Source organism: Pristiophorus japonicus, chromosome 13 (assembly GCF_044704955.1).
Source record: "Pristiophorus japonicus isolate sPriJap1 chromosome 13, sPriJap1.hap1, whole genome shotgun sequence".
NCBI classification, from domain to species: Eukaryota; Metazoa; Chordata; class Chondrichthyes; family Pristiophoridae; genus Pristiophorus; species Pristiophorus japonicus.
Window position 1 is genome coordinate 156770901 of NC_091989.1, and position 20775 is coordinate 156791675.

The following is a 20775-nucleotide window of genomic DNA, read 5'->3' on the forward strand; positions in this document are numbered from 1 at the left end:
AACTTTTAAATTAACATCACTTAAATAACAATAAAAGAAGAACAAAAGAACAGAAAAACAACAACAGCAGCAGCAAACAAACTTCAGCTGCAGCCACCTCTTCCCCCCCACCCCCTTATTTAAACACCGCCGCGCCGCCCGTCCTTATTGCCCTGCCCATTACCACAGGCTTAGCCCTACTCCAGGTGAGCCCAAGCTTCTTATTAGTGTCTCGGGTACAGCGCTCTGCCTGTTGGGGGACAGAGCCAGGAGACGGCACTCCAGAAGGTCCACCTTCAGCCTGTAGATCAACCTGCAGGATTGGAGTGGGAGTGGCATCACTTGCTACCATCCATTGCCTCTGGGTAATGACAGCCTGGATGTGCTCCCATGTTGCAATGACATGCCTGCAGATAGTGCTGCTATTCCTCCCGACATGCCCTCCCTAATGTCAGCAGATAGTGCTGCTATTTCTCCCTTGATCCCACCCACGACCTCAAGGAGTGACTTTGTAAGCTGAACACTCTCCCCACTCATTCCCATGAGTTCCCACCACCCGTGGAGCCTGCATTTCAGAAGAGCGCTGTTCAGGTCTCCTCCTCCTCTGTACAGATGGGCCTGCTGCTGCCCTGGGTGTGCTTTCCTGCAACCCACTGGGACCGGCGACCTCGTAGCGTGGACAACCCAGAAATCTCCCCTCGCGCGTAGAGCTGTTGAAAACACTTGGTTCATCCGTGGCCTGCAATTCCAACAATTGCAATATCACCGTCTGATCATCTTGCTCCTTTCCCCCCCCTCCTCCCCATGAAAAATATTGTCGGCCTCCTGCTCCTCCTCATTCTCCTCCTTGTCCTCCTCCTGATCGCCCTGTGGAACTTGTTCAGTCTGGCTGAGGTCATCGGGGTTATCCACTTCTGCTCGTGGCAGGGTGGCATAGTCTTCTCCTTCATTATTGGATGTCTGTGAAACATCTGCAAAATATAACAGAACAGACGAATGGTTAGCAGCAGGGGAGGGGACAGGGTGATAGGAGTAGGCTCACATAGTGCAGGCTCATTTGAAGGACCACGACGAATGATAGTACATCGCATAAACTGAAGCATAGCCCACTTGTGTCAACCCTGACTGGATTTTGCGAGACTTGCCCTCCGTCTGCAACTGGGCCCAGCATCTGCACAGGTGGTCGATCTTTGGGACCTACCAATAATACCTGCGATTCTACTTTCCAAGGCTGTTAATGGGTGCAGTCTTGGCAAACCTCCACCAGTTTTCATCCACTCTCAATGGTTGTTGGACACCACCTTCTGCAAAGATGACAAACAGAAATTTTTAAGAGAGGGCCTTCTGCTGTCGTGGCACACTCAGATAGTCACATTTACAATTCAAGTAATTGTAGTGCATAAATAAAAACATTACTCACTCTAACTGCTTGACAAAGGTCCTACCACTTCTTTCGGCACTGCTGGCGAGTCCTCTTGATGGACCCCACTGAGGAAACCTGTTTTGCAATGCATTCCAAAGCTTGAGCTATTGCTGCTGGTTTAAGTTTACCAAGACCCTTCTTGCCAATCTGGCACCATCCTCTTTCCACAGCACCTACCAGGGCCTCATTGGAGTCTTGGTTAAATTTCCTGGCCCTTTTCCTTTCCAAATCAGACTCTATTTTTCATTTTGCAGCTCCTGTGTGGAAGTACTCACAAATCTACTGAAATTTACAATGGTCATTAAAAATGGTTGACCCAGACCAGGAAGTGTACTGCACACGCGCGTGCAGACCCGTCACATGAAAAACGGGCGATTTTTTTTTTTCCTATTTTTGCGCATGCGCAGAGCAGGCGTTATTTTTAACGCAAAAAAATCGAGCTCCATCCTTAAAAACGGTTGTATTTTATCACTACGCCAACATTTTTTACACTTTTGCCGAAACATAGACCTTATTTTTTTGGTGCTATTTCGACATTAAAAAATGGCAGTTATTCGCAAATAGCACCCAAAAACGCTGCTATTCTTAAATGTGGAATTTCTAGCCCAATATTATGCTGCTTCATACTCACATAAAAATGCAAAATTATAAATAAGTTTGCTGAAAAGAGATATTGCTGAGATGTTTAATAGGCAAAAACGTGGCAGATGGAATTCAGTAAATGTAAGGTGGTACACTTTTGTTAAAAAAAGTAAAAGTAATAATTATACTTTGAATGTGAGAAGAGTAGGTGATGTGGAGGAGCAGAGAGATTTGGGGCTTCAGATTCACAAGACATTAAAAGCATTACCTCCTGGGGATAAGGCCATATAAAATTAATAGAATACTAACCCTACAACCCTCCAAGAATTCTGTGTTCCTCCAATTCTGGTCCCTTTTGCATCCCCGATTTCCTTCACCTCACCATTGACGGCTGTGCCTTCAGGTGTCCAGGCCCTAAGCTCTGGAACTCCCTCTCCACCTTTAACTCTCCACCTCTCCTCCTTTAAGACACTCCTTAAAACCTACCTCTTTGACCTCTTTCCTCATCTAACTATCAGCATTACCCTCTATTCCCTTCTCCCTCAGGTTCTTTTCTAGTCTCCCCTTAAATGTATCTATACTATTCGCTTCAACCACTCCCTGTGGTAGCGAGTTCCACATTCTCACCACTCTCGGAGTAAAGAAGTTCCTTCTGAATTCCCTATTTGATTTCTTGAAATTCACTATTTGATTTCTAGAATTCACTAATTGATTTTGTATTTCCCTATTACTAGGTTAAAGGCGCTATCTAAATGCAAGTTACGGCTATTTCTGGTCACTTTAATAATCAGGTTCGAGTGCAAACCAATATGGTGGATAATTGTGTTTAATCAGAGTTTGAGATGCAATGTAACACATTAGTTATACAGTAAAAACATATGACCGTAACAATAGTTGGAATTGATCTGATCAGACAGACGGTTGACACACGTGAACAATTCTATTCTTTCTATCGTCTAGGGCTTCCTTCATTCTCTCTCTCTCCCTCTCTCTCTCTCTCTCCCTCTCTCTCTCTCCCTCTTTCTTTCTCTACTTCTGTCTGAAACTACAAGCTTCCAGGAGGTCACTTTTAACCTATTTTTAGGGCTGGGCCTGAATCTGAATCTTGACCTTTTGACCTAAAAAGTTGATATCCAATAAGACTTCGAGTTCTTTGTCTCATTTCTTGTTTCAAGAACCCGCCCTAAAGATGGCTTACAATTTTGGTCACATGTCATAGTTTATACCTTATTGAAGTCGCTTTTCTGTAGAATTTCTTTAATCTCTCTCTGTTTATACTAACCCAGGGTTTCTTCCTGTGGAAAAGCTTTAATCTATTTGTCCCTATTCCCTCAATACAAAGCCTAGTCCTTTGAACTATGAGGCCCAAACCAGAGCTTTGTCACCTCAACCAATCTTTACGACATAGCAAAATGCCTGTGTTTGCACTAATTGCTACAAACATCCTTCGATTCTAAGCCTTTCCATATAAATTGTCTTTAGATACTTAAAGAAACTGAAGCTTTTACTTGAAAACCACAGATAATTAGCATTTCTCAGTCCAAAACAACAATGTAAACGCAGCACTCGTTTTATACATTTTTAGGCATCCTTAGTTTCTAACAGTACATAGAAACAAACTGTTTCTGGTGATTAGGGGTCTAGAACTAGGGAACATAGATATAAGATTAAATGTAAGCAATTTAGGACAGAGATTACACAGAGGGGTGTGAGGCTGTGAAAGGCAATACCAAAATTACCAAAGCAGAGACTAGAATCATAGAAATTTACAACACGGAAGGAAGCCATTTCGGCCCATCGTGTCCGTGCCAGCTGGCAAATAACTATCCATTTAAGAATAGCTTATAATGAAGTTGAAGGAAAGAAGAATTAAGGGATTTGGGAACCCAATGAGCACATGGGATTCGGACTATGTGCCTGTGTGGAGGATAAACACCACCATAGATTGGTTGGCCAAAATGGGCAGTTTCCACGTTGTAATTCCCACATCGGTCAGTCATCTTACTTAAACAAAATAATTCCTCACTACCTTCCTGCATGGCAAACCTCTGCGGCTAGCCACATTTTGTCTTTGCAGCTTCTGTTTGTAAACCTGGCTGACTGCCTCTATTTATTAATCATTCTGGAATCGCATCTAGCAGGGCCCAGAGCCTTCCCAGCAAAATGGGTGTGAGGTGTTTATCAATTGCAGGGACAGTCTAATGAATTGTTTATTATTTACAGTCTATGGGAAATAACATAAAAGCTTAGCTCATTGGCATTTTAACCACCTGTTCGCTCCATGCCTTTTTTGACATTCTTTTGTGAATGTTCTTTGCTTTAAAAACCCCAACATTTAAATGTAACTCTTTCTTCCAATTCATTTCTGTGAGGAAATGGTTAAAGAATACTGATAAGAGGCAGTCACACAGGGGTACCTTTTCCTCTGAGTGTCTGACAGATGCAGTGTGCCTGTCAGAAGGCAGCCCCATGCATTTTTGCTCCCACAGCCCTCATTCATTAATGGCATCATAAGAAATGAGGGATGCATTTTATTTTTGGGTACAATTAGTAATCATTTAAAAAGAAAAATATGTGCTATAATTCGTCAGGGTTTTTCCCTTCCCTTCTCTTTTGTAGACCCCACTTTCAGCCTCTGTACTTTCTGTCAATGGTACAGAGCAGTTTGCATCATTGTTATTGGCTTTTAAGAGATCTGCTTTATGGAACAGAAGATATTTTTCAAAACCCCCACTTCACCAAGTTTTCTAAGTCTGCCATTGTGCAGGTGCTCGGCACTGAGCAGCCACACCACGGTTAAAGGGCAGATGAGCAGAATATTAGCCGGGCTGGACCCTTCAAATTGGTATCCAACAACAACTTGCAAATATATAGCACCTTTGATGTAGCAAAACGTTCCAAGGCACTTCACAACAAAATCAGAAATAAATGAATGACAAGTCAAAAAGTGAGAGATTAGGAGGAGTTACCAAAAGCTTGGTCAAAGATGTGGGTTTTAAGAAATGTTTTTAAGGAGGAGAGCGAGGTATGAAGGGGATTAGATAGTGCATTAATTAAGGAAAGCCAGCATGGATTTGTTAAAGGCAAATCTTGTTTAACCAACTTGATCGAGTTTTTTTGGTGAGGTAACAGAGAGGGTTGATGAGGGTAATGCGATTGACATAGTGTCCATGGATTTCCAAAAGGCGTTCAACAAACTGCCACATAATAGGCTTGCCAGCAAAGTTGAAGCCCATGGAATAAAAGGGACAGTGGCAGCATGGATACGAAATTGGCTAAGTGACAGAAAGCAGAGAGTAGAGGTGAACAGTTGGTTTTTGGACTGGAGGAAGGTATACAGTGCTGTTCCCCAGGGGTTGGTACTAGGACCGCTGCTTTTCTTGATTATATATTAATGACTTGGATGTGGGTGTACAGGGCACAATTTCAAAATTTGCAGATGAACCAAAATTTGAGAGTATAGTGAACAGTGAGGAGGATAGTGATAGACTTCAAGAGGAGAGGAAATATAAACTAAAGGGTACAATCCTAAAGGATGTGCATGATCAGAGAGGCCTGGTGGTATACGTGCACACATCGTTGAAGGTGGCAGGGCAGGTTGAGAAAGCAATTCTATAAAGCTTACAGAATCCTGGGCTTCATGATTAGAGGTATAGAATACAAAAATGTGGAAATTATGATGAACCTGTATTAAACACTGGTTCGGCCTCAACTCTCCAATTCTGGGCACTGCACTTTAGGAAGGGTGTGAAGCCCTGAGAGAGGGTGCAGAAAAGATTTATGAGAATGGTTCCAGGGATGAAGAACTTCAGTTACGTGGATAGACTGGACAAGCTGGGTTGTTCTCCTTACATCAAAGAAGATTGAGAGGAGATTTATTAGAGGTGTTCAAAATCATGACGGGTCTGGACAGAGTAGACAGAGAGAAACTGTTCCCATTGGCTGAAGGGTTGAGAACCAGAGGACACAGATTGAAGGTGATTGGCAAAAGAACCAAAGGCAGCATAAGAAAAAACTTTTTAATGCAGCGAGTGGTTAGGATCTGGAATGCACTGCCTGAAAGGGTGGTGGAGGCAGACTCAATCACTGCTTTCAAAAGGGAGTTGGATAAGTAGCTGAAAGAAAAAATTTGTAGGGCTACGGGGAAAGGACGGGGGAGTGGAACTAGCTGAGGTGCTTCTGTGGAGAGCGGGCATGGGCTCAACAGGCCGAATGGCCTTGTTCCATGCTTTAACCATTCTATGATTCTATGGAGGGAGGGTCATTGATAAAGCAGCTGAAGATGATTGGCCTAGAATACTGCCCTGAGGAACTCCTGCAGTGATTTCCTGGGGCTGGGATGATTGACCTCCAACACCTACAACCATCTTCCTTCATGCTAGGTATGACTCCAGCCAATGGAAAGTTTTCCCTCTGATTCCCATTTACTTCAATTTTATTAGGGCTCCTTGATGCCACTCTTGGTCAAATGCTGTCTTGATGTCAAGGGCAGTCACTCTCACCTCATCTCTGGAATTCAGCTCTTTGTCCATGTTTGGACCAAGGATGTAATGAAGTCTGGAGCCAAGTAGTTCTTGCGGAACCCAAACTGAGCATCAGTGAGCAGGTTATTAGTGAGTAAGTGCCGCTTGCTAGCACTGTCGACAACACCTTCCATCACTTTACTGATGATTGAGAGTAGACTGATGGGATGGTAATTGGATGGATTGGATCTGTCCTGTTTTTTGTGGACAGGACATACCGGGGCAGTTTTCCACATTGTCGGGTAGATGCCAATGTTATAGCTGTGCTGGAGTAGCTTAGCTGGAGGTGCGGCTAGTTCTGGAGCACAAGTCTTCAGCACGACAGCCGGTATGTTGTCAGGGCCAATAGTCTTTGCTGTATCCAGTGCGCTCAGCTGTTTCTTGATATCATGTGGAGTGAATCAAATTGGCTGAAGATTGGCTTCTGTGATGGTGTGGACTATAGGAGGAGGCCGATATGGATCATCCACTCAGCATTTCTGGCTGAAGATGGTTGCAAATATTTCAGCTCTGTCTTTTTCACTCACGGGCTGGGCTCCGTCATAATTGGGGATATTCATGGAGCCTCCTCCTCCCATTTGTTGTTTAATTATCCCAGACATCAAGATCCACGGCATGGCCCTGGACAATGTGGATCACTTCCCCTATCTCCTATCAACAAGAGCAGGCATTGACGACGAGATCCAACACCGCCTCCAGTGCGCCAGTGCAGTCTTTGGCCGCCTGAGGAGAAGAGTGTTTGAAGACCAGGCCCTCAAAACTGCCACCAAGTTCATGGTCTACAGGGCCGTAGTAATACCCGCCCTCCTGTTAGGCTCAGAGACATGGACCATGTACAGTAGACACCTCAAGTTGCTGGAGAGATGCCACCAGCGATGTCTCTGCAAGATCCTGCAAATCTCCTGGAAAGGCAGATGCACAAACGTTAGCGTCCTCGTCCAGGCCAACATCCCCAGCATTGAAGCACTGACCACACTTGATCAGCTCTGCTGGCTGGCCACGTCCTTCGCATGTCATTCACGAGGCTCCCAAAGCAAGCGCTCTACTCAGAATTAGTCCACAGCAAACGAGCCAAAGGCGGGCAGAGGAAATGTTACAAGGATACCCTCAAAGCTTCCCTGATAAAGTGCAACATCCCCACTGACACCTGGGAGGCCCTGGCCATTGATCGCCCTAAGTGGAGGGAGGGTGCTGAGCTCCTCGAATATCGTCGCCGAGAGAAATCAAGCACAGGCAGTGGAAGGAGCGTGCGGCAAACCAGACTCCCTGCCCACCCTTTCCCTCAACAACTATCTGTCCCGCCTGTGACAGAGACTGTGGTTCTCGTATTAGACTGTACAGCCACCTAAGAACTCATGCTAAGAGTGGAAGCAAGTCTTCCTCGATTCCGAGGGAATGCCTATGAATGAATGAATCCACCACCATTCATGACTGGATGTGGCAGGACTTCAGAACTTTGATCTGATCCGTTGATTGTGGGATTGCTTAGCTCTGTCTATAGCATGCTGCTTTCGATGTTTAGTGTACATGGAGTCATGTGTTGCAGCTTCATCAGATTGGCACCTCATTTTTAGGTCCGCCTGCTGCTGCTCCTGGTGTGCTCTTCTGCACTCCTCATTGAAGCAGGGTTGGTCCCCCGGCTTGATGGTAATAATAGAATGGGGGATATGCCGGACCATGAGGTTACAGATTGTGGTGGAATGCAATTCTGCTGCCGCTGATGGCCCACAGCGCCTCTCAGATGCCCAGTTTTGAGCTGCTAGATCTGTTCTGAATCTATCCCATTTAGCACAGTAATAGTGTCATGCAACATGATGGAGGGTGTCCTCAGTGTGAAGTCAAGATTTCATCTCCACAAGGACTGGGGGTGGTTATGGCTACCAATGCTGTCATGGACAGATGCATCTGTGACTAGTGGATTTATGAGGATGAGGTCAAGTAGGCTTTTCCCTCGTGTTTGTTCTCTCACCACCTGCCACAGGCCCATTCTGGCAGCTATGTCCTTCAGGACTCAGACAGCTCAGTCAGTAGTGGTGCTACAGAGCCACTCTTGGTGACAGCACAGAGGCAGTGGTGGGGTCAAGTTAGGTGGTGGATAAGTAGGGTCGTATTTGTCATGTATTCAACTGTCATTGTAATCCATGTATAAACTGACCTAAGTTGTACACCGTGAGAACTCTGACCACTAGGTGGTGAACTTGTGGGAGACACTCCTAACCTGAACTTTCAGATACTAAAGGGGAAGGTCCACCCACCTTCATCTCTTCAGTGCTGGAATAAAAGTAACTGGTCACAGAGTGACCTTCTCTCTAGTATGGACCTCGTGTGCATTTGTACTGTATTTAAGGACTTATTATTGGCGACGAGAAACTGGGATTTAAACCATGCGAGCATGGCCACTAGCAGCACAGACGAGAGGTACTGTGTTGGTGATGATGGGGATGATTTTATTGAGAGACTAAGGAATGGCTGGGACAGGATTTGGCCGACAAACGGTTTGTGGATCCAGGACGTACTCCCTGATGAAGGACCTTCTAGCGCCAGAGAAGCCGGCGAACAAGACTTTTGAAGAGCTCAGTAAGTTGATCGGAGAACACTTTAAACCAGTGAGCAGCATGCACATGGTGAGATACCTGTTTTCCACGCACCGGTGGCGAGAAGGGCAAAGCGTTCCAGACTTCGTGGCAGACCTCCGGCGACTGGCGAGCCAATGTAAGTTCCCAGATGCATGCAGAGCGGAGATGCTGTGAGACTTTTTTATTGAGGGCATCGGGCACGCTGGGGTTTTCAGAAACTGATTGAGACCAAAGACTTGATCCTGGAAACGGCGGCTTTGATGGCCCAGACATTTATCTCAGGGAAGGAATGATGTTTGACAAAAATCTTGGTTTAAATGCAGCAAATGGACAGGGAGTCAACATTGTTAACGCGGCACACAGTTCTCCAGGCAGACAGGGGCAATCGAACATAGAAACATAGAAACATAGAAACTAGGTGCAGGAGTAGGCCATTCGGCCATTCTAGCCTGCACCGCCATTCAATGAGTTCATGGCTGAACATGCAACTTCAGTACCCCATTCCTGCTTTCTCACCATACCCCTTGATTCCCCTAGTAGTAAGGACTTCATCTAACTCCTTTTTGAATATATTTAGTGAATTGGCCTCAACAACTTTCTGTGGTAGAGAATTCCACAGGTTCACCACTCTCTGGGTGAAGAAATTCCTCCTCATCGCGGTCCTAAATGGCTTCCCCCTTATCCTTAGACTGTCTCCCCTGGTTCTGGACTTCCCCAACATTGGGAACATTCTTCCTGCATCGAACCTGTCTAACCCCGTCAGAATTTTAAACGTTTCTATGAGGTCCTCTCTCATTCTTCTGAACTCCAGTGAATACAAGCCCAGTTGATCCAGTCTTTCTTGATAGGTCAGTCCCGCCATCCTGGGAATCAGTCTGGTGAACCTTCGCTGCACTCCCTCAATAGCAAGAATGTCCTTCCTCAGGTTAGGAGACCAAAACTGTACACAATACTCCAGGTGTGGCCTCACCAAGGCCCTGTACAATTGTAGCAACACCTCCCTGCCCCTGTACTCAAATCCCCTCGCTATGAAGGCCAACATGCCATTTGCTTTCTTAACCGCCTGCTGTACCTGCATGCCAACCTTCAATGACTGATGTACCATGACACCCAGGTCTCTTTGCACCTCCTCTTTTCCTAATCTGTCACCATTCAGATAATAGTCTGTCTCTCTGTTTTTACCACCAAAGTGGATAACCTCACATTTATCCACATTATACTTCATCTGCCATGCATTTGCCCACTCACCTAACCTATCCAAGTCGCTCTGCAGCCTCATAGCATCCTCCTCGCAGCTCACACTGCCACCCAACTTAGTGTCATCCGCAAATTTGGAGATACTACATTTAATCCCCTCGTCTAAATCATTAATGTACAGTGTAAACAGCTGGGGCCCCAGCACAGAACCTTGCGGTACCCCACTAGTCACTGCCTGCCATTCTGAAAAGTACCCATTTACTCCTACTCTTTGCTTCCTGTCTGACAACCAGTTCTCAATCCATGTCAGCACACTACCCCCAATCCCATGTGCTTTAACTTTGCACATTAATCTCTTGTGTGGGACCTTGTCGAAAGCCTTCTGAAAGTCCAAATATACCACATCAACTGGTTCTCCCTTGTCCACTCTACTTGAAACATCCTCAAAAAATTCCAGAAGATTTGTCAAGCATGATTTCCCTTTCACAAATCCATGCTGACTTGGACCTATCATATTACCTCTTTCCAAATGCACTGCTATGACATCCTTAATAATTGATTCCATCATTTTACCCACTACCGATGTCAGGCTGACCGGTCTATAATTCCCTGTTTTCTCTCTCCCTCCTTTTTTAAAAAGTGGGGTTACATTGGCTACCCTCCACTCGATAGGAACTGATCCAGAGTCAATGGAATGTTGGAAAATGACTGTCAATGCATCCGCTATTTCCAAGGCCACCTCCTTAAGTACTCTGGGATGCAGTCCATCAGGCCCTGGGGATTTATCGGCTTTCAATCCCATCAATTTCCCCAACACAATTTCCCGACTAATAAGAATTTCCCTCAGTTCCTCCTCCTTACTAGACCCTCCGACCCCTTTTATATCCGGAAGGTTGTTTGTGTCCTCCTCAGTGAATACCGAACCAAAGTACTTGTTCAATTGGTCCGCCATTTCTTTGTTCCCCGTTATGACTTCCCCTGATTCTGACTGCAGGGGACCTACATTTGTCTTTACTAACCTTTTTCTCTTTACATATCTATAGAAACTTTTGCAATCCGTCTTAATGTTCCCTGCAAGCTTCTTCTCGTACTCCATTTTCCCTGCCCTAATCAAACCCTTTGTCCTCCTCTGCTGAGTTCTAAATTTCTCCCAGTCCCCGGGTTCGCTGCTATTTCTGGCCAATTTGTATGCCACTTCCTTGGCTTTAATGCTATCCCTGATTTCCCTTGATAGCCACGGTTTAGCCACCTTCCCTTTTTTATTTTTACGCCAGACAGGAATGTACAATTGTTGTAATTCATCCATGCGGTCTCTAAATGTCTGCCATTGCCCATCCACAGTCAACCCCTTCAGTATCATTCGCCAATCTATCCTAGCCAATTCACGCCTCATACCTTCAAAGTTACCCTTCTATAAGTTCTGGACCATGGTCTCTGAATTAACTGTTTCATTCTCCATCCTAATGCAGAATTCCACCATATTATGGTCACTCTTCCCCAAGGGGCCTCGCACAACGAGATTGCTAATTAATCCTCTCTCGTTACACAACAACCAGTCTAAGATGGCCTCCCCCCTAGTTGGTTCCTCGACATATTGGTCTAAAAAACCATCCCTTATGCACTCCAGGAAATCCTCCTCCACCGTATTGCTTCCAGTTTGGTTAACCCAATCTATGTGCATATTAAAGTCACCCATTATAACTGCTGCACCTTTATTGCACGCACCCCTAATTTCATGTTTGATGCCCTCCCCAACATCACTACTACTGTTTGGAGGTCTGTACACAACTCCCACTAATGTTTTTTGCTCTTTGGTATTCTGCAGCTCTACCCATATAGATTCCACATCATCCAAGCTAATGTCCTTCCGAACTATTGCCTTAATTTGCTCCTTAACCAGCAATGCTACCCCACCTCCTTTTCCTTTTATTCTATCTTTCCTGAATGTTGAATACCCCTGGATGTTGAGTTCCCAGCCCTGATCATCCTGGAGCCACGTCTCCGTAATCCCAATCACATCATATTTGTTAACATCTATTTGCACAGTTAATTCATCCACCTTATTGCGGATACTCCTTGCATTAAGACACAAAGCCTTCAGGCTTGTTTTTTTAACACCCTTTGTGCTTTTAGAATTTTGCTGTACAGTGGCCGAGCATGTAGTCGAACCCAAAGGGGGAGTTCAACAGAGACAATGGCTAGCTGAACGGCGATTCATGCCGTCGCAAGGGACAATGCGGCCAGTAATGGGGCCATCAACACCTGTCAACGGTGCATTTAAGGACAGTTACAGAGACAGTCAGAGACGATCGACTGGTAATGGACCTTTTGATTCCAACAACAGCTCATGTTGGAGGTGTGGAGGAAAACACACAGCCAGAGCTTGCAGGTATCAACAATATACCTGCAGAAACTGTAATGTCAGCGGTCACTTGGCGCGTATGTGCAGGAAGACTGCAACCACATTGATGTACGAGGAGGACGGGCCCGATGTAAGCCCTACGAGGCCAAATGGACATTGGGGGAAATCGCTGGAAGCTGAAGTTCAGCGAGTTCATGTGGAGCACATATACAGTTCATACACCAGGGCGCCACCGATAATGATGAAAGTGCTCCTCAATGGCATCCCAGTATCAATGGAGCTAGACACGGGGGCCAGCCAGTCCCTGATGAGTATCAAACAGTTCAACAAGTTGTTGGTGTCCAAGGCCAGGAGGCCAAAATTATTGCCGATTGACGCACAGCTACGGACATATACAAAGGAGATCATTCCGGTGCTAGGCAGCGCCACGGTAGTCGTAACCCACAAAGATTCGGATAACAGGTTGCCACTCTGGATTGTCCCGGGGGACGGTCCCGCACTGCTGGGGAGGAGTTGGCTTGCTGTCATGAACTGGAAATGGGGCGATGTCAATGCAATTTCTTCTGTGGAGCGAATTTCATGCTCACAGGTCCTAGACAAATTTGACTCACTATTTCAACCCGGCATTGGCACTTTCATGGGGACCAAGGTTGTGATTCACATAAACCCGGACGCCAGGCCATCACAAGGCCAGAGCGGTGCCGTACGAGATGCGGGAAAAGATAGAAGACGAATTGGACTGCCTGCTGAGGGAAGGCATCATCTCGCCAGTCGAAGTCAGTGACTGGGCGAGCCCGATTGTGCCGGTGCTCAAGGCGGATGGGTCGGTCAGGATATGTGGTGATTACAAGGCCACCATCAATCGGGTGTCACTCCAAGACCAGTACCCACTACCGAGAGCGGAAGACCTCTTTGCGACGCAATCCGGTGGCAAACGTTTTTCAAAATTGGACCTGACCTCAGCTTACAGGACCCAAGAGCTGGCGAGTGAGTCGAAGAAGCTGACCACCATCACGACACACAAGGGGTTGTTTGAGTACAACAGATGTCCGTTCGGGATTCGCTCGGCCGCCGCGATCTTTCAACAAAGTCTCCTCACGTCGATTCCAAGGACGATGGTTTTTCATGACGATGAGTTGCGATACTGAAGAACACCTCCACAACCTGGAGGAGGTGCTACGCAGACTGGACCGGGTAGGTCTGCGACTGAAAAAGGCGAAGTGCGTCTTCCTAGCTCCAGAGGTAGAATTCCTGGGGATGAGGGTAGCAGCAGACGGGATCAGACCTACTGCGTCCAAAACAGAAGCGATCCAGAGAGCACCCAGACCCCGTAACACGACAGAGCTGCGTTCGTTCCTGGTGCTCCTGAACTATTTTGGTAACTTTCTTCCCAAATTAAACACGCTGTTAGAGCCGCTACACGTGCTCCTACGCAAAGGTTGCGAATGGGTCTGGGGGAACAGCCAGGAAAGGGCTTTTGATAGAGCACACAATTTGTTATGCTCCAACAATCTGTTAACGCTATATGACCCATGTAAGAAACTTGTTTTAACGTGCGATGTGTCGTCCTATGGGGTCGGGTGTGTGTTGCAGCATGTTAATGCCAAGGGTCAGTTACAGCCGGTAGCTTATGCCTCCAGAAGTCTGTCCCAGGCAGAAAGGGACTATGGGATGGTAGAAAAGGAAGCGCTTGCATGTGTATATGCAGTAAAAAAAAATGCACCAGTACCTGTTTGGCAGGAAATTTGAGCTGGAGACATATCACAAACCCCTAACGTCCCTTTTGGCCGACAACAAAGCCATAAATGCAAATGCGTCGGCCCGCATACAGAGGTGGGCACTCACGTTAGCCGCCTTTGACTATACAATTCGGCACAGACCGGGCACTGAAAACTGCGCCGATGCACTCAGCAGGCTCCCACTAGCCACCACCGAGGGGGCAACTGATCATGCTGCTGAGATGTTCATGGCTGTTGAAGCTTTCGAAAGCGAAGGCTCACTCATGATAGCCCGTCAGATCAAAGTCTGGACAAATAGAGACCCACTACTGTCTTTAGTCAAGAAATGTGTCCTGAATGAGGACTGGACAGCCACGTACGGGGCATGCCCTGAGGAATTTAAACCATTTCACAGGCGCAAGGATGAACTCTCAATTCAGGTCGATTGCCTACTATGGGGAAACCGAGTAGTCATGCCCCAGACGGGCAGAGAGGCATTCATCCAAGAACTCCACAATGAGCACCCGGGCATTGTCATGATGAAGGCAATTGCCAGGTCACATGTTTGGTAGCCAGGGATAGATGCAGACCTGGAACTTTGTGTTCGCAGGTGCAACATGTGTGCCCAGCTGGGCAATGCGCCCAGGGAAGCCCCCCTTAGACCCTGGTCCTGGCCCGCCAAGCCATGGTCACGCATCCATGTGGACTACGCAGGTCCTTTCATGGGAAAAATGTTTTTGGTTGTAGTGGACGCCTACTCCAAATGGATCGAGTATGACATTCTCAATTCAAGCACATCCTCTGCCACAGTAGAAAGTCTACGGCAATGTTCACCACCTATGGTCTACCGGACGTCTTGGTCAGCAACAATGGCCCGTGCTTTACAAGCATTGAATTCCAGGACTTCGTGGCAGGAAATTGTATCAACCATGTCAGAACGGCACCATTCAAGCCGGCCTCAAACGGCCAGGCGGAACGAGCAGTGCAGATAATCAAACAGGTGATGCTCAGAATCCAAGGGGGTTCCTTACAGACCCGCTTATCACGCCTCCTGTTGACCTATAGATCCCGACCACACTCGCTCCCAGGGGTTCCATCCGCTAATGAAAAGGATGCTCAAAATCAGGTTATCCCTTATACACCCCACCATGAAAGAAATTGTTGAGAGCAGGCGCCGGTCACAATGTGACTACCATGATGGGAATGCGAGGGCGCGATGTATTGATGTCAATGACCCTGTCTTTGTCCTCAACTACACTGCAGGGCCCAAATGGCTCGCGAGCACTGTGATTACCAAAGAGAGGAATAGGATTTTGGTAGTTAAACTTACCAATGGACAAATCTGCCACAAACACGTGGATCAAACAAAAAGGAGGTTCAGCAACCCCATAGAAGAAGCAGAGGAAGAACACATTGTAGAGTTCACTCCACCACAGGTGACTGAGCACCGGAACCAATTGGGGGAGAGCCCAGTCACTGTGGGCAGTCCGGACAGGCCTGAGGCACCGCAAACAGTGGTGCTACAGAGCCACTCTTGGTGACAGCACAGAGGCAGTGGTGGGGTCAAGTTAGGTGGTGGATAAGTAGGATCATATTTGTCATGTATTCAACTGTCATTGTAATCCATGTATAAACTGACTGAAGTTGTACACCATGAGAACACTGACCACTAGGTGGTGAACTTGTGGGAGACACTCCTAACCTGGACTTTCAGGTATAAAAGGGGAAGCTCCACCCATCTTCTCCATTTCAGTGCTGGCTAATAAAGGCTACTAGTCACAGAGTGATCTTCTCTCTAGTATGGGTCTCGTGTGCATTTGTACTGTATAGTAAGGACATATTAGTATTCGGCAATGTACATGTGTAAGCTGACCCCGTGTCTACATATGCTGTTGTTGAGGGGCAACATAAAGAAATGAGGAAGAGGAGAAGACCAATGTTTAATCCTTGCGTGATCTCTAGTGAAGCCATTGTTGAAGATGCTATACCTATGACCGGAAGGATAAGAGTGGAACCTAATGAGCTGGGCAATGAAGGAAAGGATTTAGACTAAGATAATGTGGTCAACATGTCAAAGGCAGCAGAATAATGCATTACAGTCACAAGATATCATTTGTGATTTTGGTTCGGGCTGTTTCTGTGCTGTGGCAGGGATGGAAGCCTGATTAGGGAGATACTAACGGAGTTGAGGGAAGATGGGCATGGATTTGGGAGGTGACCGCTTCTCGGACATTTGAATTGGAAAGGAAGGTTGGAAATGGGGCAGTAGTTTGCAAGGACAAAGGATTGAGGATTGTTTTTTTGAGCATAGGGGTGATGAAGGCAGATTTGAAAGGAAGGGGGCAATACTTGAGGAGAAGGAACCATTTGCAATATCAGCTCGCATGGAGGCCGAGAATGGAAGCGTCGGTTAGAAATTTAGTGGGAATGTGGTCACAGCAGCAGAAGATGGATTTCATGGACCAGCTGAGCTCAGAGAGAGCATGAGAATGACTTAATAATAACTTGCATTTATATAGCGCCTTTCACGACCAACGGATGACTTAAAGCACTTTACAGCCAATGAAGTACTGTCACTGTTGTAATGTGGGAAATGCGGCAGCCAACTTGTGCGCAGTAAACTCCCACAAACAGCAATGTGTTAATGACCAGATAAACTGTTTTTGTTGTGTTGATTGAAGGATAAATATTGGCCAGGACACATAACTCCCCTACTCTTCGAAATTGGGATCTTTTACATCCACCTGAGAGGGCAGACAGGGCCTCGGTTTAATGTCTCACCCAAAAGACGACATTCCCTCAGCATTGCACAGAGGCTTCAGCCTAGATTTATGTGCTTAAGTTCCTGGAGTGGTATTTGAACCCACAACCTTCTGATCAGAGGCAAGTGTGCTACCCACTGAGCCATAGCTGACACTGTGGGTACATGAGGGTAAATAGGAGAGAAACTAAAGATTCAGGCCCAGGCAAGGGGAAGGGGACACCTGAGGAGATGCTTGGCTTGGTGGGCAGGGAAAAGGGGTCGGGTGGATGTAGAGGCAGCTGAATGGATAGTTTCAATCTTAGTGACAAATAAGTCAATGAGCCCCTTACACTTGTTAAAGGCAAGTGTGGAGGGGGCAGGTGACAGGGGTTTAAGAAAACATTTTTTAGAGGAGAAAAGAAGACGGGGGTTATTTTTGCTCTTCAGGATGACCTTGCTGTTGTGGGTCTTTTTAGCAGAGGAGAGTGAGGCTGATAACACTGAGGCTGATAACACTTGATGTGGTCCAGCCAGATATAGTGATGGATGCTAAACCATTTGTGCAGCAGATATGCTCAGGTCTGAACCTTACTTTTGAGATATCAAACTGCTTCGAGTGGGTTTGTGTTGGCACAATTTGTGGATCAGCCTTTATTGCACTAGAATAAATTTGAACAGATAATGATGAACTCAAATTAGGTAAGCTTCCTACATTCCCATTATGGAAAGCCCACCCAAAACAGAAAATAAGTAACCATTGTAGTAAAATGAAGAGGTTTTGAACTGTGTCTGATAGCTGCCCAGTTTTTCCATAGTGCCACTGTACTGAATAATACCGGTACTATCGCAATACCAGATGAGTTTACTTGTTACTATGATCTTTAGAAAGAATATGGATTGATGGGCCAAATGGCCTCTTCTCATTTTGTTCTCATCTTGTATAACCATCTCTAATTCTTTTACATCCTTAAAAAAACGGTATTATCCACAGGAAAACCCGACAATGCCTTATGGACAGACCGAAACAGTAAAATTTACCAACCACCAACCGTTCAATCTGTGGAACACATGAAAGAGATAAAAAGAAAAGAGAAGAAAATGTATGCTGTGATCCAGAGGATTCTGGGTACATAAATGATATTTTATATTGTTTATTAATAACATATAAAGGACCTGAATACAGCCCTAGCCACTGATCTTGGACTTGCATCCTCCAATTCTCACGCTGCTTAAGATCAGTGGAGTATTTTCATGACAGAGTAACAACTATTAAAGTAAAACTTTGACCTCTTCATATTCTGATGGTGCTTTTTTTTCCTCTTCCAGTTCATTTGGTGTTTCTCTCCTTGTTGCTAACCATTGCCTATGGAGAGCAAAATCCCAATTCATTCTATCTCAACAGCGCCATTAACCAGACATTCACCCCTACCTTCAATAATATCCGAAGCATCAATGACTTTTACACCTGGGCTAACAAATTGTTACTACCCAACCTATATGGAATCTATAAAGGTAAACCTATTCTGTGTGAACTCTTGCTGTAAAAGATTGCCATAAATATTACAGTCTAATTGCGCCTTCATAACTGATTTGTGAACTAACCAATTACAATTAATTATAAACCAGCAGAACGCCTGCCGTGATGTTTTCAGTAAGTCAGAAGTTTTATAAGAGCTAGGATGTTATGTGATGTAGTATTACTCGAGGCATTAACCTATCAGCAGTGGGGACAGCCTTGGGATCTGGCAGTTCTGGGTTGACATTGCAGTGTCTAGCAATATTTTGAGGGTGGTCTGCCAGGCTGAAAGACTGTGGGTGTGTCAAAGATTCCAGGAAGACTGGAGAGGCAGGTTCTTGGAACACTGGGGCAAGTCCTTGGATCACTGGGAGAGGGATCCCAGGGTCTCACGATATTGAGGAGAGAGTTGTCAAGGTCAGGGAGCATTCAGAACTATTGTGGGATCAGGGAGCACTGGAAATGCAGTATAGGGGTTTGTGAGCACTGAGAGGGGTGTTGTAGGGTCGCGGAGTGGCGGGGGCTGAGTGAAATCTGAGGAGGGAGATCCTAGGAGTGCAGTGTTGACATTGGTGATCAGTGGGTGGGGAAGTCAGAGCCACAAATGGCAATCAGTGGGGTAAGAGTCAACAATGATGATCAATACCAGGGGAGGAACTCAGTGCTGGGCCAATATTTATGCTTAATGGGGGAAGGAGGGTTATGCGTATAATACTGCTACTCATTGCGACAGGGAGGGGATGGTGGTATGGGTTGAAGTACAAGGTGAAGAATAGAGCTCAGTGGGGGGAGTAGGTGAAATTGGGTGCAGGGTTGACATTGTTATTCAGTGGCGTGGGGCCTACGACTGCTGCTCAGTGAGTAGGAGGAGTAGAGAGATGGGCTAACATTCATGCATGGGGAAAACGGGTGATGGCATTGTACAGATAACACTGTTCCACACGGTATTGTGTGTTGCTACAAATGGCCTTCCTTCATCCATCACCCCTCTGAATTACAGTGGTCCCAGTTATAATCAGTTGCTTCCAGCAGGAGACCCACATACTATGCTACTGATCAAGAAGGCTTGCCACCACCTTCTCCAGGGCATCTAGGGATGGGCAATAAATGCTGGTCTTGCCAGCGACGCCCACATCCCAAGAATTCATATTTTTACAGAAGAGTGTCACAGTAACATGACCCTCAAAGGGCTAGGTACAGGTGCAATACCCATGGCACGTTTGGGCACTTCCCATTTTTAATTATTTACAGAGAGATGAGTAAACAATTCAGACAATAACATCTTGCACTTATGTAAGCTTTCCTTGTGTGATACAATGGACATGTTACCTTTTTTTAATGGCAAAACTCTTTTTTTTTTAAGGTATTTTCTCCACTTAATTTTTCTTGAGTCCCTCGATCAATGATTAGAAGGTCAGACAAGTGAGCTGCTTTCAGATGACTGCCAGTACTGCTGAAACTGGTCCCTCGCAGTGGCATGAGAGCAGGGTGACCTTCCTCCAACTTTCTCTTTCACTCAGTAAGGGGCACAGGATCTATTTATGGTCTCCTCCAGTTGCATGATTGAGATATTGAACTTTTATGACCTTGGTGGAGCTGCAGATGACTGAGAGTTTGTATCCTCCTTCAGTCTCGACTAACTAACTGATTCAGTCCCAAGTTTTCATAGGCACAAATTGTCTTTTTTTAAATGATACTTATTTTTATTAAATCCCTCCTCGAGATCAAAGGCATACTATTAAAGTAATGATTGTGACTTGATTGCTAGGATTTATAACTGATGGGTACTCAAAACTACTTGGAAGCCCTCGCATTCAACAACTGAGAGTAAAAACACATGATTGTCCTGCACTGAAGATGTTAAAAAGCATTATTAAAAAATGTGAAGTCCCGTACTCTTTTGATGAGGAGGATATGTCCAACTATGGAGAGCAATGGACAAACAACATAACTGTACAGGCCTCAAATATCACTTATATCTGGCAACACCAACCAAAATTACACGAGTATCCATTGTGGAGAAAACTTGCTGTATACAGTGGAAGTGGCTATGCGGCTGACTTGACTACAGAAAAAGAGAATGCTTCCAGGTAAATCAGTTATTCTGTCAGTGCTGTATGATTTCACTGAGTGTGCTCATTTGCATTCTTTTTTGA

The 20775-nt window shown here is 45.7% G+C and overlaps 1 protein-coding gene across 1 annotated transcript in view; it reads left to right on the plus strand.

The window, feature by feature from the left end:
• Positions 1 to 20775, plus strand: part of LOC139278207 (polycystin-1-like protein 2) — a 159534-nt gene that overhangs the window by 122539 nt on the left and 16220 nt on the right. Inside the window, exons 25-27 of the mRNA XM_070896855.1 lie at positions 18095 to 18229; positions 18430 to 18615; positions 20388 to 20709. Of these exons, the coding sequence (XP_070752956.1) occupies positions 18095 to 18229; positions 18430 to 18615; positions 20388 to 20709 (643 nt within the window). The remainder of the gene's footprint in view (positions 1 to 18094; positions 18230 to 18429; positions 18616 to 20387; positions 20710 to 20775) is intronic.